Source organism: Brassica napus, chromosome C9 (genome assembly GCF_020379485.1).
Source record: "Brassica napus cultivar Da-Ae chromosome C9, Da-Ae, whole genome shotgun sequence".
Classification (NCBI taxonomy): domain Eukaryota; kingdom Viridiplantae; phylum Streptophyta; class Magnoliopsida; order Brassicales; family Brassicaceae; genus Brassica; species Brassica napus.
This window is the reverse complement of record NC_063452.1, coordinates 29,957,674-29,985,089: the sequence shown is the minus strand read 5'-3', so window position 1 is coordinate 29,985,089 and position 27,416 is coordinate 29,957,674. Positions and strand designations below refer to the sequence as shown.

General features: G+C 35.7%; 5 protein-coding genes and 1 long non-coding RNA gene across 7 annotated transcripts; 2 read left to right on the top strand and 4 right to left on the bottom strand.

Moving 5' to 3' along the window:
• Positions 1–5: 5 nt before the first annotated feature.
• On the bottom strand, positions 6–3,918 carry LOC125592580 (serine/threonine-protein kinase dst1-like). Its single transcript, XM_048767834.1, has 19 exons — positions 3,815–3,918; positions 3,638–3,729; positions 3,547–3,559; positions 2,945–2,998; positions 2,780–2,861; positions 2,640–2,708; positions 2,390–2,560; positions 2,256–2,309; positions 2,111–2,179; positions 1,739–2,004; positions 1,555–1,658; positions 1,375–1,469; positions 1,216–1,266; positions 1,009–1,134; positions 862–913; positions 732–787; positions 586–653; positions 438–489; positions 6–83 (listed from the first exon to the last, which is right to left on the bottom strand). Exons 1-19 carry the CDS (start codon positions 3,916–3,918, stop codon positions 27–29), a joined length of 1,635 nt encoding a protein of 544 aa, XP_048623791.1. The 3' UTR covers positions 6–26.
• A 121-nt stretch (positions 3,919–4,039) lies between these two features.
• Positions 4,040–6,036, bottom strand: LOC125592920. Its single transcript, XR_007328666.1, has 5 exons — positions 4,897–6,036; positions 4,679–4,791; positions 4,466–4,588; positions 4,325–4,382; positions 4,040–4,143 (listed from the first exon to the last, which is right to left on the bottom strand). It is a non-coding gene; the product is annotated as an uncharacterized LOC125592920 (long non-coding RNA).
• A 230-nt stretch (positions 6,037–6,266) lies between these two features.
• Positions 6,267–9,534, top strand: LOC106374020 (ankyrin repeat-containing protein BDA1). Its single transcript, XM_013814128.3, has 2 exons — positions 6,267–8,247; positions 8,393–9,534. Exons 1-2 carry the CDS (start codon positions 7,938–7,940, stop codon positions 9,418–9,420), a joined length of 1,338 nt encoding a protein of 445 aa, XP_013669582.1. The 5' UTR covers positions 6,267–7,937; the 3' UTR covers positions 9,421–9,534.
• Positions 9,535–9,562: 28 nt separating this feature from the next.
• Positions 9,563–13,890, bottom strand: LOC106358529 (serine/threonine-protein kinase BLUS1). 2 transcript variants are annotated; one of them, XM_048768600.1, is made up of 19 exons: positions 13,729–13,890; positions 13,414–13,630; positions 12,852–13,231; positions 12,709–12,753; positions 12,544–12,625; positions 12,404–12,472; positions 12,154–12,324; positions 12,020–12,073; positions 11,875–11,943; positions 11,503–11,768; positions 11,319–11,422; positions 11,139–11,233; positions 10,980–11,030; positions 10,773–10,898; positions 10,626–10,677; positions 10,496–10,551; positions 10,350–10,417; positions 10,202–10,253; positions 9,563–9,846 (listed from the first exon to the last, which is right to left on the bottom strand). In XM_048768600.1, exons 1-19 carry the CDS (start codon positions 13,755–13,757, stop codon positions 9,790–9,792), a joined length of 2,043 nt encoding a protein of 680 aa, XP_048624557.1. In that variant the 5' UTR covers positions 13,758–13,890; the 3' UTR covers positions 9,563–9,789. The 2 variants fall into 2 exon arrangements, with proteins under 2 accessions (XP_048624557.1, XP_048624558.1); XM_048768601.1 differs by having other exon boundaries at positions 13,737–13,848.
• Positions 13,891–21,065: 7,175 nt separating this feature from the next.
• LOC111203398 (2-keto-3-deoxy-L-rhamnonate aldolase-like) lies at positions 21,066–22,412 on the top strand. Its single transcript, XM_022697219.2, has one exon. The coding sequence runs from the start codon at positions 21,183–21,185 to the stop codon at positions 22,260–22,262; it is 1,080 nt and encodes a 359-aa protein (XP_022552940.1). The 5' UTR covers positions 21,066–21,182; the 3' UTR covers positions 22,263–22,412.
• A 596-nt stretch (positions 22,413–23,008) lies between these two features.
• On the bottom strand, positions 23,009–26,155 carry LOC106439910 (N6-adenosine-methyltransferase MT-A70-like). The gene is made up of 7 exons (XM_013881456.3): positions 25,010–26,155; positions 24,447–24,545; positions 24,286–24,369; positions 23,879–24,210; positions 23,593–23,809; positions 23,427–23,506; positions 23,009–23,341 (listed from the first exon to the last, which is right to left on the bottom strand). Exons 1-7 carry the CDS (start codon positions 26,024–26,026, stop codon positions 23,170–23,172), a joined length of 2,001 nt encoding a protein of 666 aa, XP_013736910.1. The 5' UTR covers positions 26,027–26,155; the 3' UTR covers positions 23,009–23,169.
• Between the last annotated feature and the right edge of the window lie 1,261 nt (positions 26,156–27,416).

Genomic DNA, 27,416 nt, shown 5'->3' with positions numbered 1-27,416 from the left:
CTGTGTTTTAGTACAAAATTATACTTTTACTCTTCTGCATAAGCTTCTGCGTAGCTCAGTAGTGATTTCAATTGCTGCTGCAGCTGTTGATTACACACAAGATATGATCAGATTGGTTCAGAGATAAGATTAACTCTTTAGTTTTCGAGTTTTAATTACTAGCATATTCTTTGAATCACCCGATACTGTGACGTTTAAAAGGATTTATTTCATTTTTTTCTGAATAATTCGATGTATCCTAGCCCCCACCAAAGTGGGTGTCCGCCGGAGTACGCCTCGGTCACCGGACGCTGGGGAGCCTATATGTTAAATTTTTTCCCCAGTGGCCAGTGGAATTCGAACCCGGGTCTGTATTGGAGCCGAAGCTCCGTCAAGGCCACTGAGCCGTCCCCGCTTGGTTAAAGGATTTATTTTTGAGATCAAGAGTGTTAACATACTTGTGCGTGTTTTGTCTTTTCTTCTTCAAGTTCTTCAGTCACCTCTTTCATCCTAAAATAAATTTTGAGTTTTATAAAGCAATTAGAAAGACTACAACACATTGATCTCTATAAAGAAAGATTTGATTGACAGACGAGGAATAACAACCTAGACTGAAGCTCAGAGATCATGTTAAGCAGTAATCTTTCTCTCTCTGAAGATATTGGTTCAACAACCTGTGATTTTGTGAGACATCATAAGAGGTTTAAATCAAGTCAATAATCCCAACAAAAAAAGTTGACAAATCTACTTACACTTCCATTGATGTCAGATCCTCGAGGCAAAAGTGCTAACTTTCCATTTTGAGAGCCTATAGCAAGAGGATGAGAGGTTTATACTTCTTCACACTATAACAAACAAAAAGATTTGAAGTGTATATCTTACCATCTGTTGCATCAGTAACTTGTAAGTTTTTCAGTAGATTAATAATAAGCTCCTGAAGTTACATTACGACAAAACAAAACTTGAGAGCTGTACAATCAAAATACAAACTCATGTCTCAATGCAAATGTGTTTTTTTTTTCCTCACACCTGTTGTTTTGAAGTTTGAAGGACCAAATTTTGAAGTTGAGGCATGATGAACGGAGGAGACGAAGGAGGCGAAGGAGACGAAGGAGGCGAAGGAGACGCAGGACGACTAATTAACTCCTTGATGGGCTGTTGCCGGAAGAAAAACAAAAAGAATGGTAAGATTAGGAGACAGAAAACAAACCAACTAAATGCGTTAGCAAAACTAACCATTTTAGATTCGAGTATACCAACACTGGTACATTTTCTCAAAGGGCGTGCCTACAGATTAAAGAGTATGAGTAAGCTCAGGTAAGGAGAGTCATCATTCCCCACTGATAACGTAGAGAAATGAAACATCCTAAAATAGGAAAAGATCATAAAACCAACCCCTGCAAGATCTAAGTACTCTGATGTTACTGAGAATCTTCCTTTGGTTTGAACCACATTAGCCTTTGACTTGTCAGCCAGAGAATCACGGAATCCTAATCAAGAGAGAGAGAGAACACACCACTCTAAGCAACAAAAAAAACAATAATAAGCTGCATTGCAGCAAATGTACTTGCTCACCTCCAGAAGATTTGCTAGGAGCTGAGAAACTGTTTTCTGAAGCACGCTTTGGAAGACTCAATGCTCCGCTAAAGCTAGGTTCTACACGGGATGATGCAGCCGGCCTGCGAAGATAAAGTAGTCATGATGTGTGGAATATTGTAATCCAATCATCTCTAAACACAACAATTAGCTAATGGCAAACCTTGCATAAACATGGCCTTTCTGTGGTCCACTCTCATGAGCCTGGACTCTCACTGACTTAGCCTTGGCCTGTGGGATACCGTGCTTTGGACTTGGCGTTGCTGGTTCAACAGGAGAAGCAGTTAAACTGAAAGAATCTGAAACTTTTTCCTTTCCGTTGATATCTTCTGAGAGCACTTGTCCTCTGTCACTGGTCTTATTACGCAACTGTTGGACAAAATAATCATCTTCTTCCATACCCTCTTCTAGGATGTCATCATCATCTAGCTGTTGCACACACAAAAAAATAAATAGGTAAAGAAATTAACCACAATATTATTTAATGGCAACCAGTGGTATCTCAAAAAATACTATCAAAGCAATAATAGCTTACCGAAGCTGCTTGTTCTTTCAAATCTGCAATATTGAAGTTCCAAGTACTTACTCCTCTTTGGTATTCACTCTGCCATGAAAGGTACCTTCTAATAAGCATTTGTGCAATTTCGAGTCTTTAAGTCACAATTTCAAACTTTTGTAACCTTTGATATAGCTTCCTGGTCAAGTCCTTTCAAAGCAAGCTCAGCATCCTTATCCTGTCATACAACGACTCTTATGAATTAGAGCATAACATGAGGAGTACAGCAAGCTCGGAGAAGAGATAAGCAAGGAAAACCTGAAGATCTTTAACACGTGTCCAGAGAGGTGGCAAATCAGCAAATAACTTTTTCACACAAATCGCTGGAGGCTTTGCATTCTTAAAAAACGAGTGTTTTAACAACTTTTCAGCGGTTGGCCTTTTTGTTTGATCCTTCACCAGACATAACGCTACCATGTCTCTAAAGGACTGGGGCACAGCTGAACATGTTTTAGTTAAGAACAAGTCTTGCAACGGAAAATAAACATAAGAATCTAACACAAGTTACCTTTGAAAACTTCTTATCACGGTCATAATCAAGGCCAGGGGGAGCATTTTGAATCGTCATTAAGAGTACCTGTTACGAGGGAAGAAAAGGAATAAGATCTGCTCTCAACTCTAAGTACAAATATGAAAAATATTGAATACCTTCATGGGTGGATACTTTGAGAAAGGTGCATGACCATGAGCCAACTCCAGCGCAGTTATTCCAAAAGACCAAATATCAGCCCTGTAATGAAGGTACAGAAGACCAAACCAACCAATCACAACACTATCTACAAAGGGACCAGGCAGAGAAGCATAAGAACTTACTTGGAATCGTATCCACTTCCTGGCTGGATCAGAGAAGCCTTTAACTGAGATGCTCTTTAGAGAAAAGGGACACATAAGAAAATAATTCGTCAGGGCTTATGGAGCCACATAAAGTACCATTCTCCCATAGCAGAAGGACAATTCCGTTTCTGTCTAGACCCACCGGTGAATTATATGAATCATCATTCAGCAACATCTAAAGGTTCTTCCATGAGCTTTGGGTGAACTGAAAGCCATTTCTAAAAAAAAAAACACTACCCACTAAAACAGGCACTCAAAATTATTAGCAAAGACCCCAAAAATGACATAGTATATGTCATCAGCTCCTCTAAGAAAAAATATCTTACCTCGAACAAAAGAGAGTGTACATGACAAAAATTATGACTCTACTCAGTGTATATCTGCCAGTAATTTTTTTTTTGAACAACTCCTGCCAGTAATTGTTAATGTCTAAATTTACCAACTCTCATAAGATAAATATGGCTAGCAGATTTTAGAAAACTGCAATGATACCTTAGAAAATAGTTCCCACCACTAATCACTAAATCAAACAGAAAAAAACAAAAGGCGCAGTATGAGAATATAATATATAGCCCACATACAGAGAGATGTCCCCTGCAAAAATCCAAGAGATGTTAGTTTCAATCTGACTTTTGTACAGAGGAGAAACGAAACTAAAATTTGCAGTCATACCATCGATATGTGTTGCAAAATCCACTTTCATAACATCGTCGTATTGAAGTACAGTCTTGTCTCCGGAGTTTGGTGTCCAATGAGCAGCAACCCTGGAAGTTAAAAAACATCAGAGATGAACATGATTACTAAAGAAGAATAGTGAATTGTGGATAGGAAGAGAAAGTTGAAACCAACCAATTCAAAGAGCACCCTGTAGGGAAAGCAATACCAGCTTTCAGACCATTCTCTGATATAAGTTTACAAACAATATCCTCAAGTGTCTCGCATACATCAGTCATCAACATTCCAGGCTTCACTATGCTTCTTACATATTTTCTAACCTGAAAATTTATGAATAAAAATAATAAAATATTCCAGGAGAAAAAATAATCTGTTGTCATTTAATATGTTAAAGAGATCAACCTCGCTATGAACTTCTGCAGCCTAGCGTACAGAGTTGTATATTGGCTTTCTCCAAACGCTCCAAATCTCTCTCCTCTTCGGATGTTGTTCTCCACAAATTGCTACAATACAGAGATCAAGATCCATAGTCTTAAAATCTAATAAAGTTCAGCAGAAGCAAAAACAAAAGCTGTATGGACTATATCTACATGCATATTGCATACTAAAACGTATTAAAAATATTCCCTTAAAGCTAAATAGAGTTGTATGAAATTTACTCGTCCTTATACTGTTGGATTTCACCTTCAGGAAACTCTCCAGATGGAAAAAGCTTAACGACAGGGATTGTTGGGCCGTCTTCCTGCAAACATAAGACAAACCATCGCTAAAGCAAACAACAAAAGTGACAAATTGAAAGAAAAGAGAGAACGAAACACTTCTTACATGCTTTTACTCTTATTTTTCTTGTTCTTCTTCGTTAAGTCTCAGCTTGAAAGAACAAAAGAAACATGCAATATACTACTCAATCAGCCATGAATCAATCTTTCTGGGCCTGAATCCAACTTTCTTCCGGCAACCGGAAGACAACGGAAACATTAAAAATGTAATAAAGAAAAAAAATCCAGTTATGAACTCAAGCTTAGGAATAAAACAAACCTGGGAATCAAGTCGCAACATATCGACTCCCATGAGTTCTCCACCGCGTCGGACGTTTCTAGCCTCCCAATAATGGAGAAACCGCACTTTAAGGTGGAGGAGCAGTGTCCGATCTTCAAATCGGAAAGGAAGATTGTATGTTAGCCATTCTACTCAGAATAAGATTAATGGTTTGTGAAAATGAATAAGGAGATCGTTCTCAAAGCATGAAAGCCTACCTTTTTATTGTCGCAATTCCACCGCCTCCCATATTAATGATTGCATTGAAGAGAGATTGTGGGTCATGGATTTAAGCAACTGACTTTAAGAAGATGAACCTGTAACTGATTGACTCTCAGAATTTTTAGGAAGAAGATGAAAGAACTCTTTCGAAACCATAGATCGAGTTTAGCTCTCGTATGGCGGAGACGAAGAATGGGTTAATCCCTAAATCAAAAACGTTGCGTTTCATTACATATCGAGTTGCTCTTTATTTTGTTTGGGTCCATTCTGAACATAAAACCTGTATACAAATTGAAACCCAAATCCATTAAACCTTCGATTAAATGAAACGCAACGCTTGGACACGTGGCACAATTCTGTGAACTGAATTTCCTATGTGGCATCCTAGGTGTCTCTCTAAGGAGAAAGCAAACCATACTTTATATAGATAGATATATATATATATATAGATAGATATTAAATATCCAGTCGTAGTAGAATTGCATACGTTAATTCTGTTTTTTTTTAAATCAGAATTGAGACACAAGCAAATATACAAATGATGAAGTCCGGTTACCATTTTTTCTTTTAAAGTCCGGTTAAGATTGCTACATATAAGAAAACGATATATATGTGAACACACACACACACAAAATATTTATCCTTAATAAGTCCAAACAAAACAAACATCTCTAGAACTGTAATTTTACAATTGTAGTGGCTCACAACATATTTTTCAGGGTTCTCAATGATCGTACTATTTATCTTTCTTTTCTTCTCTTGTAAACCAAGACTCAAAGCTACATAAACTTTCTTAGTATTCTTACCCTACAATTCCATCAAACCATGAATTTTAAATTTGCAAACATATTAGTCTTTCATAATCACGTCTCCTTATTAAATTTTTCTACTTCCATAAGACATGTTAGGTTGACTCTTTCGCTTCGCAAGTCTGACTCCACTTTTTTTTTTTTTTTTTTTTGCTAACCGATTATCCTGGCTCCACCGAGGTGGTCCAGACTAGAGACCGAAGTGAGCATGGACGCTGCCAGGGCGTCACCATGTGGCTCACCGTGTAACGGTCTTCGGTCTCGGATGCTGCAGTCCATATGTAAATTCCGCAGTGGCCAAGGCTCGAATCCAGGGGCGGACACTTCAGCTGGAGCTCCTATACCACCTGTAGGAATAGCTTCTCTCACGCATTCAATTTTGCTGAACAATTAATTGTGTTCAGAGTAAATCTCTAAGACGAAAGCATTAAACAAAAAAAAACATTCATTGTGTAGGAATCTCATGGGCTACACAATACGCAACGGCATATAAACCAAGATCGATAACCAAATCAGAACCGAAAACGATTCTTATATTTTTAAAAATGGAAAGCCAAAACACCGAGTGAATACCCAAATAGCCAAAATACAGTTCATATATATACCTAAATTATTAGTTATATTAAGTTTTAAAATTATCAAAAAGAATTAAGTTTTAAAATTACCAAATATTCAGCTTACATATGTTGTCCACAAAGGTTCTGAGTTTCCAACTTGGGGCATATCCTATGATAGATTCTTCATTTTGTTGTCATATTGTTTTACCAAATATTATAAAAATACTATAAAAATACTATGTAGAAACTGAATTATCAAAAAATGGATTACCGGGATATTTTTCATCCGAAATATTTAAAATTATTTGAACTACCTGAAAGAACCAAAATCCTAAATCTTTTATCCCAAATATTTAAATTTATCTGAATTATTCAAAAAATCTAAAATTCAGATTTTAACCCGAATTATCCTAAATTATTCGAAAAATCCGGAACCAAACTGGAACCGAATTAGACTCAAAATATTATTGGATATTAACCAATTTTTTTAACATTTTATCCGTACTAAATCAAAAATAAAAATAACCAAACCGAAACTGAACATAATTTAAAAAAAATAACCGAATGGTTTCCTATATTCTTAGAACTCAAAAACAAAAACCAAAAACAAAAAACAAAGAAAAACGAACCAAAATCAAACTGAAACCAAACGTCCATGCCTAGGCTACAACTTACAAAAGTTTGTTATATGTGTGTAAAATAGCTTGTCTATGTATTTACACAAACCAAATACTCCCTCCATTTTAATATACTTGATTGTTTCGAGAATTTTTGTTATTTCATTATATATGATATTTGCACAAATCTATATAACTTTAACTTTATAAAAACTGTGTAGCCAATTAAATTTTTATTATTTTTATTTATAATTAAATAAACTAGTTTAAAATTTTAATTTAATGATACTTTTGATAAAATTCTTAATATGTGTGCATTGGAATAAAACATCAAGTAATATGGAATGGGGTGAGTAGTATATTTAAACCGAGATTAAACCCAAATGCTTGTTTATAACTGGATTGGTTTTTAATTTTAGAATTCAGAGAACGATTTGATCAAAAGAAAAATTCAGAGAAATTAGACCAATTTAGTCTACAATCAAATCAGATGAACAAGTTTTATATTTTCAAAATTATAAGCACACATTAAAATAAAATAATATTAACTGAACCATTTTTTTGTAATATGTTTAAAAGAAAAAAGAAAAAAGAAAGAGAAGACTTTTGTGTTCAGATTGATAAAACGTATTGGGTTGGTAGTAGATTGAGTTTCTCTTAAATTAATAGATAAGTCATAACTTCTTGTTTCCCTAGAGAAGACTTTTGTAGTCTCTTTCTGAGTTCATGTAGTGTTTGTCTTTTATTGGCTTAAGCCAAAGTCAAATCAAACCCATTCCATTAAACAAACGATGGATCATATTATTAGGGATAAATCCTATATATCTTAGGATAATGATGTAACTAGTCCTAGTCCTTATCATCTTAGGATATTCTATTTGTATAAATAGGGAGCTTATGCTATTCTAATGAGACAACACAAATTACTTCTTTATACGATTTCACATATTTATATTGTATACTTGTTCATACGATAAAAATCCATAAATTATCAAAGTAATCCACGTTTTTTCATTTCTTCTTTCTTCTTCTTCTTGTTCTTGACACTTCTCCAATGGATCCAAGATTGATAGTAACTCAAATCGGAAACATCGATGAATTGTATGAGGTTATCCATGAGAATCCATACATTCTTGAAAGCATTGATGCAGTACCGTTCATCAACACTCCTCTTCATGTAGCTTCTGCTTCTGGGAACCTTCCTTTAGCCATGGAGATTATGAATCTAAAGCCATCATTTGCTAGAAAACTTAACACGTATGGTTTAAGTCCATTGCATCTTGCAATAGAAGAAGGTCAAACACGGTTGGTTCTAAGTTTACTCAAGGTTGATCCTAACCTTGTTCGCCTTCCAGGAAGAGAAGGTGCGTATAACTCTATTCTGTATTTATTACTAACCAAATATCTGACTCATAATACTCTTTCCCAACCATTTTACTTGATTTCATTTTTATTTTCCTTCTTTTGGCATCACTATGAATGATGAAATAGTTTGTTTTTTGGATAAAGGCACGACGCCGTTTCATCAAGTAGTGGGAAGAGGAGAGACTGATCTCATGACAGAGTTTCTCTTAGCTTGTCCTGGTTGCATTAGAGATGCTAACGTCAATGGTGAAACCGCTCTACACATCGCGGTTTTAAACGACAGGTACGAAGAGCTTGAACTGCTCTTGGGATGGGTTCAGAGACTGCGTCAAGCAGACGCTGAATCGCTAGAGATGCAATTTTTAAACAAACGTGACCAAGACGGTAACACAGCCTTGCACCTAGCAGCATATCACAACAGATTCAAAGAAGTGAAGCTGTTGGTAAAATGTCATGCGGTTAACCTAAACGTTCGTAACCGGATCGGTTTAACAGCTCTAGATATCTTACAGAACCAGGGGGAACATCAAACGAACAGAAACATCGAAAACATTGTTAGAAAATCGGGAGGTAAGACCGGAAACTCTCTGCCAAAACCCAAGAAAGTGTCGGAAATCTTGAGAACTCCGATTGGTTTCACAGAGCATTTGTTCACACTGACAGCACGGTACAGGAACCAGACATCAGAAGGAACACGAGCTGCGCTTCTAGTGATAGCCGCACTAATAATCACAACTACTTATCAAACAGCTTTGCAGCCACCAGGCGGTGTATACCAAGAAAATGCAGCTGAGGAAAGCAAGAAGAGTGTTGGTACTATAGTGATGAATCATAAATATTTCTATGTTCTCCGGAATGTGAATAGTATGGCTTTCGTTGGAGCAGTTTTCATGGCGTTCTGTTTGTTACCAGCTGGTGAAGGATATGTATGGTGGTTCATGTGGATTGCAGTGCCCTTATATGTTTCTTACTTGGTTTCAATGTCGGTTATATCTCCAGATACAGTGTGGTATTTCTCTACTAGTGCGGTGTCCGTATTAATCATTATTGCTGTGTACATGGTTGTGTATTTGGTGCGGTGGAGGCGGTCTAAGAAGAACATACCTGGAACCACAAGTGAGTTGATTCTTGAAGGCTTGACAACATTTGATTTAGCTAAAGGAGTTGAATGAAGGTAAAGTGAGTTCTGTAGTTTTCATTCTATGTAAGATTGTTTCCATGTAATAAGAAAATGAATCACAACTCTGCTATTAAAGGAGCAAACTAATTGAAATGGTAGCAACCAAGCGTTGAGCTTTTCTCTTAGAACAAATGTGTTTATGAATCACTCCCATGAGATTATTAGTAAAAGAATCTGGTGGATGCAATACAAATGTAATAAGTTTCATTTACAACCCAAAAACAAAAACAAAAGAGAGCAAAAGTTCCAGACACCGGTGAGAAACAAATGGCCGATGTTGTCTGCTTCTGCACATAGAACAGGACCAAATCTGTCCCCCCCCCCCCCCCCCCCCCCTGTGTTTTAGTACAAAATTATACTTTTACTCTTCTGCATAAGCTTCTGCGTAGCTCAGTAGTGATTTCAATTGCTGCTGCAGCTGTTGATTACACACAAGATATGATCAGATTGGTTCAGAGATAAGATTAACTCTTTAGTTTTCGAGTTTTAATTACTAGCATATTCTTTGAATCACCCGATACTGTGACGTTTAAAAGGATTTATTTCATTTTTTTTCTGAATAATTCGATGTATCCTAGCCCCCACCAAAGTGGGTGTCCGCCGGAGTACGCCTCGGTCACCGGACGCTGGGGAGCCTATATGTTAAATTTTTTCCCCAGTGGCCAGTGGAATTCGAACCCGGGTCTGTATTGGAGCCGAAGCTCCGTCAAGGCCACTGAGCCGTCCCCGCTTGGTTAAAGGATTTATTTTTGAGATCAAGAGTGTTAACATACTTGTGCGTGTTTTGTCTTTTCTTCTTCAAGTTCTTCAGTCACCTCTTTCATCCTAAAATAAATTTTGAGTTTTATAAAGCAATTAGAAAGACTACAACACATTGATCTCTATAAAGAAAGATTTGATTGACAGACGAGGAATAACAACCTAGACTGAAGCTCAGAGATCATGTTAAGCAGTAATCTTTCTCTCTCTGAAGATATTGGTTCAACAACCTGTGATTTTGTGAGACATCATAAGAGGTTTAAATCAAGTCAATAATCCCAACAAAAAAAGTTGACAAATCTACTTACACTTCCATTGATGTCAGATCCTCGAGGCAAAAGTGCTAACTTTCCATTTTGAGAGCCTATAGCAAGAGGATGAGAGGTTTATACTTCTTCACACTATAACAAACAAAAAGATTTGAAGTGTATATCTTACCATCTGTTGCATCAGTAACTTGTAAGTTTTTCAGTAGATTAATAATAAGCTCCTGAAGTTACATTACGACAAAACAAAACTTGAGAGCTGTACAATCAAAATACAAACTCATGTCTCAATGCAAATGTGTTTTTTTTTTCCTCACACCTGTTGTTTTGAAGTTTGAAGGACCAAATTTTGAAGTTGAGGCATGATGAACGGAGGAGACGAAGGAGGCGAAGGAGACGAAGGAGGCGAAGGAGACGCAGGACGACTAATTAACTCCTTGATGGGCTGTTGCCGGAAGAAAAACAAAAAGAATGGTAAGATTAGGAGACAGAAAACAAACCAACTAAATGCGTTAGCAAAACTAACCATTTTAGATTCGAGTATACCAACACTGGTACATTTTCTCAAAGGGCGTGCCTACAGATTAAAGAGTATGAGTAAGCTCAGGTAAGGAGAGTCATCATTCCCCACTGATAACGTAGAGAAATGAAACATCCTAAAATAGGAAAAGATCATAAAACCAACCCCTGCAAGATCTAAGTACTCTGATGTTACTGAGAATCTTCCTTTGGTTTGAACCACATTAGCCTTTGACTTGTCAGCCAGAGAATCACGGAATCCTAATCAAGAGAGAGAGAGAACACACCACTCTAAGCAACAAAAAAAACAATAATAAGCTGCATTGCAGCAAATGTACTTGCTCACCTCCAGAAGATTTGCTAGGAGCTGAGAAACTGTTTTCTGAAGCACGCTTTGGAAGACTCAATGCTCCGCTAAAGCTAGGTTCTACACGGGATGATGCAGCCGGCCTGCGAAGATAAAGTAGTCATGATGTGTGGAATATTGTAATCCAATCATCTCTAAACACAACAATTAGCTAATGGCAAACCTTGCATAAACATGGCCTTTCTGTGGTCCACTCTCATGAGCCTGGACTCTCACTGACTTAGCCTTGGCCTGTGGGATACCGTGCTTTGGACTTGGCGTTGCTGGTTCAACAGGAGAAGCAATTAAACTGAAAGAATCTGAAACTTTTTCCTTTCCGTTGATATCTTCTGAGAGCACTTGTCCTCTGTCACTGGTCTTATTACGCAACTGTTGGACAAAATAATCATCTTCTTCCATACCCTCTTCTAGGATGTCATCATCATCTAGCTGTTGCACACACAAAAAAATAAATAGGTAAAGAAATTAACCACAATATTATTTAATGGCAACCAGTGGTATCTCAAAAAATACTATCAAAGCAATAATAGCTTACCGAAGCTGCTTGTTCTTTCAAATCTGCAATATTGAAGTTCCAAGTACTTACTCCTCTTTGGTATTCACTCTGCCATGAAAGGTACCTTCTAATAAGCATTTGTGCAATTTCGAGTCTTTAAGTCACAATTTCAAACTTTTGTAACCTTTGATATAGCTTCCTGGTCAAGTCCTTTCAAAGCAAGCTCAGCATCCTTATCCTGTCATACAACGACTCTTATGAATTAGAGCATAACATGAGGAGTACAGCAAGCTCGGAGAAGAGATAAGCAAGGAAAACCTGAAGATCTTTAACACGTGTCCAGAGAGGTGGCAAATCAGCAAATAACTTTTTCACACAAATCGCTGGAGGCTTTGCATTCTTAAAAAACGAGTGTTTTAACAACTTTTCAGCGGTTGGCCTTTTTGTTTGATCCTTCACCAGACATAACGCTACCATGTCTCTAAAGGACTGGGGCACAGCTGAACATGTTTTAGTTAAGAACAAGTCTTGCAACGGAAAATAAACATAAGAATCTAACACAAGTTACCTTTGAAAACTTCTTATCACGGTCATAATCAAGGCCAGGGGGAGCATTTTGAATCGTCATTAAGAGTACCTGTTACGAGGGAAGAAAAGGAATAAGATCTGCTCTCAACTCTAAGTACAAATATGAAAAATATTGAATACCTTCATGGGTGGATACTTTGAGAAAGGTGCATGACCATGAGCCAACTCCAGCGCAGTTATTCCAAAAGACCAAATATCAGCCCTGTAATGAAGGTACAGAAGACCAAACCAACCAATCACAACACTATCTACAAAGGGACCAGGCAGAGAAGCATAAGAACTTACTTGGAATCGTATCCACTTCCTGGCTGCATGATTTCCGGTGCCATCCTACAAACAGAAATGAGAAATTACATGTAAATGGTCGAGTAGAGAGCAAAGTGTGAAGCTTAATAATACCGGATTGAAGAAAAACGACAATAACCAACCAGCATGGAGTACCAACAAATGTGTTTCTTGAACGTTGCCAATCGCCGTTTTCAAAAAGGCATGCAGAGACACCAAAATCGCCTAGCTTAATCTCTCCAGTATCATCAAGTAGTATGTTCCCAGACTTAACATCTCGATGGATATGGCCGTGTCTATGAAGATAATCAAGAGCTTTAAGCGTTTCTTTAAGGATACAGCATATAGCAGGCTCTACAAATCCATCAGGATATGCTGCCTTCATAAGGTGAAAGCACGAACCCTGAGCCATGAAAGGCATGACGACCCATAGCTTATGATCAACCGCAAAAGAACAATACGACTTTATCACGTTTGGATGGTCTATCAAACTCATGGTCTGAGCCTCCCTCCTTATATCATCCTACCGAAAACAAAAACAAATACATTAATTTCAAAACTAGAGATTAAACGATCATCTAAGACTAATAAGCTGGTTAAAAACTTTATAAGAAAAACAGAACAGTTGGTCATCATCTCTCTAACGAGAGTTTTGGTGTTGCAAACCAATTATCTAGACGAGGGAGATGGGTTTAAGAAAGGAACCAGATTGCTGTTGCAGCGATCGAGATTCAAACACTTGATGGCGATGACTTCTTTGGTAGGAAGATAAATTGCAAGATGGACGACAGCACTAGCACCATTTCCAACTTCTTCCATAAGCTTGTAATCTTTAGGGTTTACGGAGAAACCTTTCTTCTCCTTGCTACTGGTACCACCACCGCTCGCCATTTTCTTACGCCGTCTACGACTGATAAATGCCCTAAAAATGAAAACACACACACCAAAACCGTCTTCAGACAACAATCAAAGAGCAAAGAAAACTAAAGGAAAAAAAGATTTTAAAATGAGAAAAGGTACTGTATAACTTGACGAAGCGGAGACACCATCGAGATTGGTGAAATTGTTTTTTCTGTTTGTTCGTTCTTTTTTTTTCTTCCTCTTCCTACCTATTTGGTTCGTTTCGGCTCGACTGGTGTCTATGTATTTCTTTCTGATCGAAGTTGACCACGACAACAAACAACGAGATTGAGAGTTGCTATTTGCTGACGTGGTAAAAGTGTTAAGCATCTAAGATTATGACACGTGGCATTGTGAAAGAGATTGACCGCATCCACACATTTTGCTCTTTCGTTGACTTTGGTTGGCTTGAATAACGACGAACGTTTTCTTTTGTCAACGAATTAGGATCAATGTTTATTGGAATTATCTGTTTTTTTTTTCGTTACCAAACCTAAATACAGCCTTACCCGTATAAAACTGGCTTAGATAAACTTTTTTTTTGGTTTAAATGTTAAATAAATTTAGATAAACTTACTTGATATTCTTTAATTTTTAACTAATATTTGGGGCTAACAAAATTTATTTGCATAAATTCATTACAACCAATGACAGTTATTATTTGAACCAAAACAATCACATCGAACTGACCTGAATAATCATAAATATCTAATCAGTTCTTTTCCATCTTTGGATTTAAAATACTAGAACCGAACTAAGAGCTAAATCGGTACTCATATATCCAAACTATAATCAAAATACCTAAAAGTGATATGTATATTTAGTTTTGAAATAATAAAATATACTCCAGAAAGATGTATGTTTTAGTTTTTTCACATTTATTAAAAAAACATATCAAATTTTAGTTACTTATACATTTTTTTACGTTATCAACTATTCCCCACAACTTTTAACCAATAAAATTTTTATAAACACTGTTAGGTTTTTTGAAGTTTACAATTTGCAATTAATTTATGCATCGAAAATGTAAAACATATATCTTTTTGAAATAATTTTTTTCTAAAATATGTATCTTTTTGAAACGGAGGGAGTTTAAATATAATTTAGAAACCAAATTTTTATATTTGATAATATCTAAAAATATTTGAAAACTTAAATTATTGAAAAATTAATTTATCCAAAATTACTTTAATATTTGGGACATTTGCTAAAAAATTCAAGCCGAACCTAAAAGTGTACCCCACTTTCAGTCAAATGCAAAGCCAACCTAAAGGGATAGTGAAAGTACTATTTAATCCTTATGACCAAACAAAAAAACAGAAATATATTTTACGTTTTTATCCTTCGGAAGTCTACACGTAATAAAAGAAGTCTACATATATATAGACTTCCTACGAAGTCTACCTTATAGACTTATTTTGGAGTCTACATTCTAATTTGATCTAATAACTTAATTTTGAAAATGTATAAAAATAATTATTGTGATATTTTTAACTAATCATCAATATAATGGATAATATGAAGTAAATAAATTAAAATTTCATATAATTGAACAATTTTGAAGAATATATACTAATTTGGTTATCATGTGTTAGACAATGTTCATAGTTTAGAAACAAAAGGTTCTAACATGTTATGTCTTTTAGTGGTTGATTTCATAGGGTTAGATTTTAGATTTTGTTTTGATTTTGTTTTATTAACTTAAATCTGCATATTAATGTTTATTAACTTAAATCTGCATATTAATGTTTATTAGTTTATATTTTGTATAATTGAGACTTTTTGATTATCAAGCAAAACATTTAGGGTTTGAAATTTGTGGTTTAGGGTATCGTAGACCTACAATAAAGTCTATTTATTTGAAGACGTCTTTTTAGTCTATATTTTTCAATTTTTTTTACAAAAAATCATTATATTTAAACTAAGTTAAGTTCTTTAAAAATAAGAAAATGAAATCATAAACTATAACTATTAAAAAATAAAGAAATAAATTTAGTAAATCATATATTAAAATTATTAAAATAATAAAGAATAAGCAACAATAATGAAATTATTATAGTAGACTTCTAAAAAAGTCTACTATGTTATAGTAAAATCTACTCCAAAATTTTAATTTTATTAGACTTTAAAAGAAGTCTACAACATCGTAAATTTTAACCTAGTTACATTTTTGTTTCCCTATATAAACAAAATTAATACAGTCTCTATCTAAAGTGGCTGCACAAGTTTTTAAAACTCTCTTCATTCTCTCTAAAACTCTCTTCCTTCTCCCTAACATTCTCTCAATTCTTTCAAAAACTCTCTCATTTCTCTTCTTTCTCTCTAAAATTTTCTCAAGTCTTTCTCACAATGTTATCTTGTCATTTTAGATATTATGATTCATTGTTTTCATCTTCTCCTTTAAAAAATGTAAGTTTTAATACTATAGATTTTAAATGTGTATTTTTATGTTATTTATTTCTAACAATATTATCCTTTTTTGTAGGTATTATCACTCATGGATTTCATTTCTCCTATAAAAATGTAAGTTTTAGATTAATAGATTTTAAATATGTATTTATATGTTTATATTCAAATAAATTTATAGATCAAGCTCTGTGCATTAATTTGCTACTAGTTTATCTTATAAATTCTATTTTGAAAAGTATTTTCAGATTTAAAATTATTTTCAAATTTCAAAATGTATAGATTTTTTCAGATCTGAAAATTATCAGAAAATGTAGACTTCCAAAGAAGTTTACTAAAGCTAGTAGACTTCATATGAAGTTTACTAAACCACAAAGTCTAAGCAGACTTCATTGGAAACCTACAAAAATATTACTTTAATTCTTTTCTATGTTTTTTAATAATTTTATCTTGTTTTGCAGTTATTTTTTTCCATAGTTGTTTTCTTCTCCTCCAAAAAATGTAAGGTTTACATCTATAGATTTTAAATATGTGTTCTAGTATTTATATTAAAATAAAGTTACATATTCAAATTCTATGTCTTTAATTATTACTATTTTATCTATTAAATTATATTTTTAAAAGTTTTTTAGAATTTAACTTATTTCAAATCTAATTTTTTTTTATAGAGTAGACTTCAAATGAACTCTACTTAAAAGTTAGGGCTGGTAGAGTTGAAAAGAAGTCTACAAGCCTTGAATTTTAAGCATATTTCATTAGAAGCTTACTCAAAATATGATTTTAATTTTTAATCTTTTTTTGCAGGTATTTTCTTTCAAAGTTTTAAAATCATCTTCCCAAAAATGTAAGCTTTACATATATTCATTATAAGATATTTTGTGTTTATAATAAACTAAATTTAAAGATTCATACTTTATGTTTTTGCTTTGTTACAAGGATGACAAAAAAAACTATTTTTGAAATATCTTCCAGAACATAATATTTTCAAATTTTATAAATGTACACTTTTAGATATGAAAAATTTACGTCAGTGTAGACTTCAACTAAAGTCTACTAAACAATAATTTTACGTAGACTTAATAAAAAGTCTACTAAAATATGATTTATTTTTTATCTTATGTTTTTCTCATAACTCTTTCTTATTTTGCAGGTACTTTTTTCAAGACTTTATTTGAGACATCAAGATTATGAAAAATCAAACATACTCAAGAATACTTTTTAATATATTGCTCTGTAATAATTTCTCATGATAAAATATTAATTTTTAAATAATTGTTTAATGCATAATCTATAAAAATTGTATTCATTTTTAGTTGTGTTTCACTTGTATGATATTATTAATTTTTTGTTAGATATCAATTTTTTCACAAGATCTAATCAACCAAACAAGTAAAACCACCATAGGCTAAAATAATAACTAACAAACATGTGAGAAGAAGAAAATCTATACAAAATTCTCAAAAAGTTTCAAGAGTAAAACTAATCAAATTTTTTTGCAATAAGTTCCAAGTGTATAATTATAACACATTAACTTTTGAAATTCACCCAAGACCATTAAATTACTAACATACACTGTAAAATAATTAAATCATGAAAAAATATGATGAATAATACACAATTGCATTTTTAATAGAATTTACGACGTAGACTTCAACTGCAGTCTACCTTTGTAGATTTACAAAGACGTCTACACTTATTATCTAACACCAAAAATTTCTAGTTGGCTCTGACTTGATACACAAAGGCGTACAAAGTGTGTCTTAGCTAACTCGATCAAGTTCCGCACTTGTCTATCATTCGTGACATGCATAGGAGGAGTATCCGGAGCCATTTGTTGTAAAATGACGTCTGGTAAGGAATATGTTAGCACCACCTTCTCGATTTTCTTGTCCAGACCATAATCTTCTAGTGCCATTTCAAGAAGTTCACCATGTGTAAAACCACCCGACATAAGAAACATTCTCCCTCATTTCCGATTATTGACCACAAACTCCCGCAAAGAGCCTTTCACCACCAATTCTCCATATACAACAGGTATTTAAGCCATTTCCTGCAAAAAAATACAGGTTTACATAATCAGCAAAGAAATATTTCATGTTTCATAAAAATATAAACGAAGACTTACAAATACGTCTACAATTATTAGCTAACAATATTGTCAAATCAAATGAATTACACTTTCATAGTTATAAAATATTTTCTTTTCAAAATCACTCAAACCCATTAGGATTAACTAACACACACTGTCAAACAAAAAAAAACTAAAAAAAACTTAATGAATAATACACAAATTCATATTTTTATAGATTTTTCTATGCAGACTTAATATTTAGTCTCTGAAGATCTAGACGTTCGTTTCAGTTTACAGACGTAGACTGTCAAATAGGTCTACTCTTTGGGTTGGTTTTTGCAATTGACCATTTTACGGGTTGCTTTCTATAGTTGAAAAAAAACTGTGATTTTGTACATGTAGACTTTCATTTCAGTCTACAATTTAAAAAGGTTAGTTTTTGCAATTGACCAGAATTCATCCAAGATTTGACTTTCAGAACCAGACTTCATATGCAGTCTACATGTTTGAATTTTTTTGAAAGAGGTTAGTTTTGCAATTGAGCAAGTTTGACTTCCAATCAGTAGATTGAAATGAACGTCTACGGGTGTGTAGACTTCTTGTGAAGTCTACTCTCAAATCCGACGGGTTGGTTTTGCATTTGACCAAAATAAAAAAAGTAGACTTTATATGCAATCTACATTTTTTTTCTAAGATAAGAAGACTGCATATGAAGTCTACAATTTAATAAATATTTGATTGCTTTTTAAACTTTTTGGTCAAACACAAAACTAACCTATTCAACGAAGTCAAAGTTTTGGTCAAATGCAGAGCTGACCTTTTATAGACTTTGTTGGCAGTCTACATTTTGTAGACTTCCGTTGAAGTCTATTTTGAAAAGTCAAAAGTTCGGTCAAATGAAAAACTAACCTCTTTTAGGTAGACGTCTTAGTAAGTCTACCGAAAGTTTTATTTTTGTTGTCAAAGGTAAAGACGGAGACTACTGGGGAAGTCTGCGTTAGAAAAAAAATTTGTTTAGTCAATTGCAAAACTAACCCGTGCGTTGACAAAAAGACTGCATCTTAAGTCTCCACGGAGGCGTAGACATACAAAACAGTCTACCGTTGCGACACAGATCTGAAAAAGAACGAAAACCATGTAAATAGTTACCTTTTTCCTGTGTAAACTTCGTTTCCAACCTTTTCAACCGTCCAAACTCCAAATATGGGCAAAAAGAAACATCTTTGACTATTCACTAATGAAGAAACTCGAAAATATGAAGTTTGTGATTATGAAAATGAAAGTTATGAGAGTTTTTTAGATGGAAATGTAGAGGAGATGAGAGGAAATGAAGTTTTTTGGGTTAGAATGAGAAAAAAAGTGGTTGAAAATTGAATTCTTGAGCTTTAGAGCTCAAAAATGGTGGTTCATGGTGGTTGGAAAAATTGATGATGATGACATTTTTGTAAATAAGAAGAAATGGTTAGGGTGTATTTGGTTTTTTGTTAATTTCGAAATTAATAAAAAATAAAATAAAAATGGCAATTTTGTGAATAATTCAAAAACATAAGAATAGTATGAAAATTTTATTGATGAATAGTAATGACAAAAAAAAGATTGGTTTTGGGTTTGACTAAAAATTGTGGGTTGGTTTTGAAAAATACCCTTAGTATTTTTATGCAAAATAAAAAAGTTACACAATATTTTATACAAACAATCTGAATTATCCAATATTTTAATTAAATTATCCAAATATTACTTTAAATTTGTACTGAACTTGAAAAATTCCAAGTTTTGCGCGATTCTAAGTTTTTCTATCCAACTAAACTAAAACTTAAAAGAATTGAACTGAAACCGACCAAAATTTATTTATACATGAATAATTCTTCCATTTTGAATAAAAATATTAGAAAAAATGAACTAAACCGGATAATATTCAAATGCCCAAACCTGGGTGTGATAAAAAAAAGCACAAAGTCTCCTCCCTCGTACAAGGCATGCTTTGTGTGTTTTCAATTTCTTTATAAGAGCATCTGCAATGGAAGTCAGATTACTTCAAAAAAATAATAATTAAATAATCAGTAGATTCCACCAAAAGTTAAGGATTCAATCATTAAAATTCTTAAATAAAGATTCTTTCTTATTGAATCCTTACACTATTTGCGGGTCCCTACGACATGTGGCGATCCGTGATTGGTTGATATATATTTTTTTTTATCTGAAAAAAGAATAATACTTAAAAAATCAAAATACATTTTTTCTAAGGACTCTTTTTTGGGTAACACCATTGCGGGTGTTGTAAGGCTTCACCCAACTACCCAAATCCTTATACGGGATTGTACTTTAATATTTTAAATATCTCTGTGATGGTATCAACTAAGATATTCAGTCTTTTTTATGAAGAAAAGCTTCAAATATCCTCTTATAAAATTATTGCATCAAAAAGGTTGCGTGCTGGGGAAGTCAATTATTGCATCCAAAATTATTTGAATGTATTTATGTAAAATATTCAAAATCATCAGATATTTTATATATTTCACTTGAGTTACTTGATATTTTTAACTTAATTATCAATTTATCACAAATTATCGGTTCCAAGTCTTACTATAGCCGAACTAAACCAAAAACTAAAAGAAATGAAAAACAAAAACGTATAAAATACATGGAACTGCCAAACCTTGGTCTGATGCAGTGTTGTGTTTGATAAGAATCTTATAGCTTCATGGTATAGCAGAAAGTCTCCTCTTTCTCGTACAAGGCATGATTGTATGTTTTCAGTTTCCTTGTCAAGACTTCACCCTAGATGGATTTTTCTTTTAATATTTTTAATCTCGTTACGTAATTTTGTTGATATCAAGTAAGATATTCAGATATCAGTACTTTGTTTTGAAGAAAAGCTTGAATTATCCTTAATTTTAGTGGCATCTGATTAGGGGCGAGTGACACATTGTGCCGTTTTTGAACGAAGATAAAACAGCATGAAGTTCATTGGTCTGGCTCGGAAACGATGATAAACACTTGAAGCTAACTAGGTTTTCGGCCAGTACGACTAATCCATTACCAAACACTTGAATTAAGCAAAAGGCCACTGTCGACACTTCCCAGGTCATACACCGCCATGGCCACCGCTACAATCTTCTCCACAGTCAACACAGATTTGGCACATCTCTTTAACTCCTCTTCTCCGATCATCGGGAAACCATCACCTTCAAATTCCAACTCCGTCAGATCCACGGTTACATTTTCCAGGAAAACCCTAACTCCAATCCGATTCTCTTCATCTCCCGCTGATCACTCCCCCGCCGCCGCCATCGCTTCTCCCACCGTGGAAGGAATCGCCACCCGATCCAAAACCTCACTGAAATCCCGCCTCCAAGGAGGAGAAACTCTCTACGGCATGTTCTTGCTCTCCTTTTCGCCGACTCTAGCCGAGATCGCTGCTCACTCCGGCTACGATTACGTCGTCGTTGACATGGAACACGGTCACGGCGGCATACCGGAAGCTCTAGACTGCATCCGAGCTCTTAACGCCGCCGGTGTAGCCGCCGTTCTTCGCTTACCGGAGAACTGTCCTACATGGGCCAAAAAGGCCTTAGATCTAGGCCCACAGGGAATCATGTTTCCGATGATCGAATCTCGCAAGGACGCGACCAAAGCGGTGTCGTACTGCCGGTTTCCTCCTGAGGGGATCCGTGGTTCGGCGCACACGGTGGTGCGAGCGTCCAAGTACGGAATCGACGAAGGGTATTTAGGTAATTACGCTGACGAGTTACTCATCATGTGCCAGGTGGAGTCGGCCGAAGGAGTGAAGAAAGCTGATGAGATCGCAGCCGTCGATGGTGTTGACTGCGTGCAGATGGGACCGTTGGATCTGAGCGCGAGCATGGGATACTTGTGGGACCCGGGGCATAAGAAAGTGAGAGAGATGATGAGGAGAGCGGAGAAGGCGGTGCTGACGTCAGATCCAGAGAAAGGCGGGGCCTACTTGTCAGGGTTCGCGATGCCACACGACGGACCCGCGGCGATCCGGGAACGTGGTTATAACATGGTGGCCGGAACCGTCGATATTGGGCTGTTCAGGAACGCTGCTGTGGAAGATGTCAGGAGATTCAAGATGGGTTTGGTCAACGAATCGGACGGTGAAGATTCGTTGGATAACGGGAAGGATGTTGACGATGAGAAGTACTGGAGCGAATAAGCATGTAATTCCGTTACAGTTTCTTAAAAATAAAATGTGATTTTGCGTTTTTCAATGTTTCGTTAATGTTGTTTGGTCAGTGTTTTTATTAGAATCATGTCGCAAACGTTAACTCTTTCATAAACCAACATGATCACGGTCGTTAGCTCATCAGAGACTGCAATTTCAACGGTCTAGATCCACAAAGCTGAGACTTTTGGTTCTATTTTTCCTTTTTGCCTCTAATTGGTTTCGTTTGAGCTATGGCCTGTTTAATTAAAAAGAACATTCGTTTGGTTGTTTTTGAACACAGGTTGTGCAGAATTCGTGGATGGGTCTAACTTCAAAATATATTTAGCTTATTTTTCTTTTAGAGCACATCTAGTGGTTGGAGATACTTTTTTCAGTATCTTAGCAATATAAATAATTAATAGTTTTAGTATTTTTCTTATTTGGTTACACATTTAAATTTATATTCTTAAAACAAAATTAGTAAAGACATGTGTCTTTGGTGTTTCTTGAGCGTTCTTGGAATCTCTCTTTAAGAAACCGGTTCTTGTAAAATTTTGCTTCTCATATTTTTAATTTAATTCTATTTTAATTCTCTAGATACGCATTGGGTTGACTTTAAAAGTGTTTTTAAGTTTTTAATCTTGGTTACATTTTGATAGCAATGAATTCTCGAAAAATCGTACTAAACCTATCTTAATTTTTTGGGTATTAGTTGAAAAATGTTATTGTCACTGTTACAATGTTCGTTAGTGTTGTTTTGAAGGCTTCAAAAAAGCTTTTTCCTTGCATTTTCATAAAGATTTAGATTACAAGCATGCCACAAAATGTTACTCTTTCAAAAGTCAACATGATCACGGTCGTTAGCTCAACAAAGCTGAGATTATTCGCTCTAGTTTTTTTTTTCCTTTCAATTCAACTAAGCTGTGATTGAGTCAACCGCCATTGGTTCGTTGTCTGTCTCCATTGTTGAAGCTCTTGGTGGTGATGGTGGTTGCACATCTACGTCAGGGTATGATGCCTTAAACCGAGCTCGAAGACCTTCGTTTATTAACCGGACTCCACTTAGCTGGTTCCCAAGTGACAGCCATCTATAGAGACCCAAAAGATTCACAACATCAGCAAACAAGTCACACTTACTAATCAGATGACAATAATAAGTATTATTAACATTACCCGGCATGAGCATTGTGCATACGGGCAAATAACTCTAGCTTTCTTGCTCTTGGCATGATCCTCTCTAACATTGCATACATCTGTTACGGTAACAAACTGGTTCAATCATTTTTTTTTTCACAAGAAGACTCCAAGAATCATATACAACAAAGTAATATGGACAAACCTCGTCTGGCTTCCGACTTGTCTCCCTAACCTCTGCAACAATCACATCAGTGTCGATGTTTCTGTTGACTTCTGGGTTTCCTTTGATTCCAACCAGACAATGCTCTTTGCTATGGTTGAGCCAATGCCCTGTTCTTCCTGTTCGTATGATACGTTGAAGCTGATTCGTCTTCACCCATATGATCTCTTCCACTCGCTTGTATCCCCAATGCTCCAAGCTTTAACCAAAAAAGCAAAACAGTAAAGAAACTTCCAAGTAAAAAGGTGATTGAGAAGTTTCAAAGTACCATTCACGGCCTAGCTCCATTGCACGACCGGTGACCCAGAGGAAGATCAAACCGTCAGTCTGCAACGAGGGAACATTGAGTGAGCGCATCTCGTCATCAGCCATTGTTCCATATGGAAGTTCCATGTGAATGTCCCATGGTGGATCCGCCATAACAACTCCAAAAGTTCCCAAAATGTCCATTCTAAAGTTACGGATGTCGCAGTTAATCCATTGTGCCTCACCAAGTTCAGCTTCCGAACAGTAATCAGCACGAAGAGGCTTCAGTGCCTTATCTGGACCAGCCATCATTGCGTCAGCCATGTCAAGCTCGTAATGCACGTATTTGCAAGTCTGTCCGAATCCAAAAAAAACATTGCTCAATTGCCGTTTTATCTACATGAGATGAACCGAAGTAAAGAGAGTTACCTTCATGTGACGACAAGTATCGAGAAAGGAACAGTCTCCTAGGCTGACGTCCGTATGTGAAGCAATTAGTCGACGAAAATGTCTCTGGAAGCATATTATAAGTCATAAGAACTAAGCATCTACTGGTAAAGCACCATAGACATCAAAACAAAAACGCAAACCTTGGTGCAGGCAAAGTGGGCACCACACTGAAGACGGCAATCCTCTTTAGTTAAATACCTACAGTAATACTTAACCTGTGATCCTCCTTTGCTTTTAAACTGTGAAGCGCATAACAAATGCACCAGTCATTCACAAGAACCAATCGTAATATGGATAAAAACAAAGAAAACGTAACATGTAGACGAGTTGAGGCAAGTGAAGTCACAACAAACACACAAGTTTTGAAAAGAGAGATCACAGAATCCATAACTATCATCACCCAAACAGAAGAAACAAGCATCTCAGCCATATAGCTCTTTGCTTTTCCCCTTGTAGTAATTCTAACACAATGCTGAGAACTCCGATTCTTGAGAACACAGAGGGAGTAGTATTTTCTCCCATGTAATCTTGATAACAAAATACTTAGAATCATAACATGGCAAATAACTTCTCCAGCTTTGGATCAACATAACTTATCAAATCAGTTGTGAACAATACTATGGAAAGCTTCTAATAAACTGGCATTCACATTCCATAAGAAGGAAGCATAACTTGAACTAGCTAAAATAAGGAGCGTGTTTACCTTAGCAGCAGTAGCGGCTTCTTTGGCGGTAGGACGGTGAATGAGATCAAGCAGCTCCTCACCAGCCCTGGACTGCTGCTTCTCCTTAAAAGACTTCTTACTCAGAAGAGCCTCAACGTCTTTCAAATCATCATCCTCGCTTCTAACCTTCTGATTCACCGGCACTGGCAAAGGCAAAGGTAGAGGAAACGGTGGTGGCCTACCGATCATCCCCATTGGATGATGATGCATCCCCATCATCCCTGCATTCATCATCGGCCACATCTCGGGTCTAGGAAAATTACCCGACGCGGAAACCCCAAACCCGCCATTGCCGGAGACCGTGGAGTTGTTATTAGGGGCTTCCACGACCCGACCCGATTCGTTAAAACTCTCAGGAAGCTCCTTGAGCAACCTGGTTCGATCAATAGCCAAGACCATGATTCGAGCCGTCCCATTCACCTCGAACTCCTCCAACTCAACCGAACCGTTCTCTTCGGCAATCGACTTGAGAGCAGTCTCTACGGCCTGAATGGCCCCACACTCTCCACCTAAGTCACGCAGCGCTGCTTTCTCCGCGGGTCTCGCGTTCTGGTCATTCTCGAGCTTCCTCCCCACACTCGACGAATCAGTCGCCGACCATGGTACTCGCTGGAGCAAACACTCTGCCACCATTGCTCTCACGAGAGCCATCGGACTCCCACTCGATCCATCTGCTTCGGCGCCGGAGCCACCGGAATCGATAAGCATCGGTGGTTTCGAGTCGTGACCTTGTTCGGGTTCTGATTTGACGATCGGGTGGTGCTTCTTGGGTTCGGGCAAAGGAGGTGTTGCGGCGAAAGGTCGTTTCGTGAAGGAAGAGATGAGTCGGAGAGAGAGATCGAGCGATGGGACTATGTCGGGGACTACGGATTGGAGAGACGATAGGAGATCCAAGTGTGCGTCGTGTTGGGTTCGGATTCGATTCTCCAATCGAGCTCTCATGTCTTTGACGGCGGTGATTGTGGCGTCATCGTTTCTCTCCGCTTCTGTTTCCATTGCCTCCGATTAACTTACAACGGAGAGAGACTTTGACCACTGTGGGGAAGCTTAAAGAGTTAAAACAAAATAGGGGGTTTAGGAAATACGACGCCGTAACAGCATATGGATCTCGTCTACTTTTTCTTTAGGTTAAACATTGATCAGATGTGAACGCGCTCCATAACTCAGGGCCGACTGGTTCTCGTTTTCCGCCACCACCCGCAGCATTTGCGGTTGTTAGCGGTTGACAGCTTTTCGAAACAATCATACAAACCGCTCCAAATCACTCCGAACCTCTTAAACTCAAAAACTAGTTCCATCTAGCGTTTGCGGTTACGGTTGCAGATGAAAAAATAAATATAAAATTCTTTTCAAAAATATTTTAAAATTAAAATTTTAAAATAGAAATATTATAAAAAAATATATATACATATTTTATATATTAATTAAAATTCACAAATAGTATCATAATTTGTTTTATAAAAACTTTAAACTAACTTTTATTAGAATTTTTAAACATTTATATACACACATATATAAAGATATACACATATATAAAACGAAATAAAATATTTTTAAAATTTTTTAATATAAATTTTCAAAACAAATTTTATTAAAACTATAACTTTCAACTACTTTAAAATTTTCATAAATAAAAATAATATTTGTATTATTATATTTATAATTATTATATTTTATTACAATAGTATGTTTTTTATATTTTTATAATGTTATAATACATTAATATAGGTAATTTATTATTAAACCGCTGCAATATCTTATAATCAACCAGTCACAAATATCCTGCAAACGCAACAATTTTCAAACGTTGCACTAGTTATACAAAACGCTTAATAACGCTTGAAACCGCAACCATCCGCATCCGCAAACTCCCGCATCCGCAACTGCAACCGCTGCGTTTAAATTAGTCAGGCCGTCAGTCAATGCATGTTCATCGCAAATCAAACGGAAACAAGTCCATTTGTCCGTTTAATTACGACTGTTTCATTATTCCTTTATTTCCAACATTATAACCAGCTCTCTCTACACCTACCAATCATTAAACTTTTCCATGTAACACGTGACCACATTGGGATATCTCTTTTTCACTATATTCCTTCTTGTTTTTTGGGATCTTGGTTGTGATTTCTGTAAAATAATGATTTTAGTTTCTTGATCGTTTTCATTGGTGTATCTCTATACTGTCATCTATTAACTAAGACACTTGTGGACCCTTCCAATTTGTTGAACAACGTATTTGAATGATTTGTTCATACAATATTTCGGTACAGTTGCATAATTTGAAAATTTCCAATGTGTCTATGAACTGAAATCTCGAGTAATATCTGTTGCTGATGAAGCTATCTCCGAAAGATGCCACCATGCAGCAACGAACATGTGGAGAAGA

Bases quoted from the DNA above. Each gene is read 5' to 3' on its own strand.
- LOC125592580 (XM_048767834.1), bottom strand. From the start codon at position 3,918: ATGACTGATGTATGCGAGACACTTGAGGATATTGTTTGTAAACTTATA. The intron at 1,135-1,215 runs GTTAGTTTTGCT...TTCCGGCAACAG, and splicing joins GTATACTCGAATCTAAAATG to CCCATCAAGGAGTTAATTAG. The intron at 788-861 runs GTAAGATATACA...CTCTTGCTATAG, and splicing joins AGTTACTGATGCAACAGATG to GCTCTCAAAATGGAAAGTTA.
- LOC106374020 (XM_013814128.3), top strand. From the start codon at position 7,938: ATGGATCCAAGATTGATAGTAACTCAAATCGGAAACATCGATGAATTG. The intron at 8,248-8,392 runs GTGCGTATAACT...TTTTGGATAAAG, and splicing joins TCGCCTTCCAGGAAGAGAAG to GCACGACGCCGTTTCATCAA.
- LOC106358529 (XM_048768600.1), bottom strand. From the start codon at position 13,757: ATGGTGTCTCCGCTTCGTCAAGTTATACA. The intron at 13,232-13,413 runs GTTCCTTTCTTA...TGTTTTCGGTAG, and splicing joins ATCGCTGCAACAGCAATCTG to GATGATATAAGGAGGGAGGC. The intron at 10,552-10,625 runs GTAAGATATACA...CTCTTGCTATAG, and splicing joins AGTTACTGATGCAACAGATG to GCTCTCAAAATGGAAAGTTA.
- LOC111203398 (XM_022697219.2), top strand. From the start codon at position 21,183: ATGGCCACCGCTACAATCTTCTCCACAGTCAACACAGATTTGGCACAT.
- LOC106439910 (XM_013881456.3), bottom strand. From the start codon at position 26,026: ATGGAAACAGAAGCGGAGAGAAACGATGACGCCACAATCACCGCCGTC. The intron at 24,211-24,285 runs GTAACTCTCTTT...GGATTCGGACAG, and splicing joins ATACTTGTCGTCACATGAAG to ACTTGCAAATACGTGCATTA. The intron at 23,810-23,878 runs GTACTTTGAAAC...TTTTGGTTAAAG, and splicing joins ATGGAGCTAGGCCGTGAATG to CTTGGAGCATTGGGGATACA.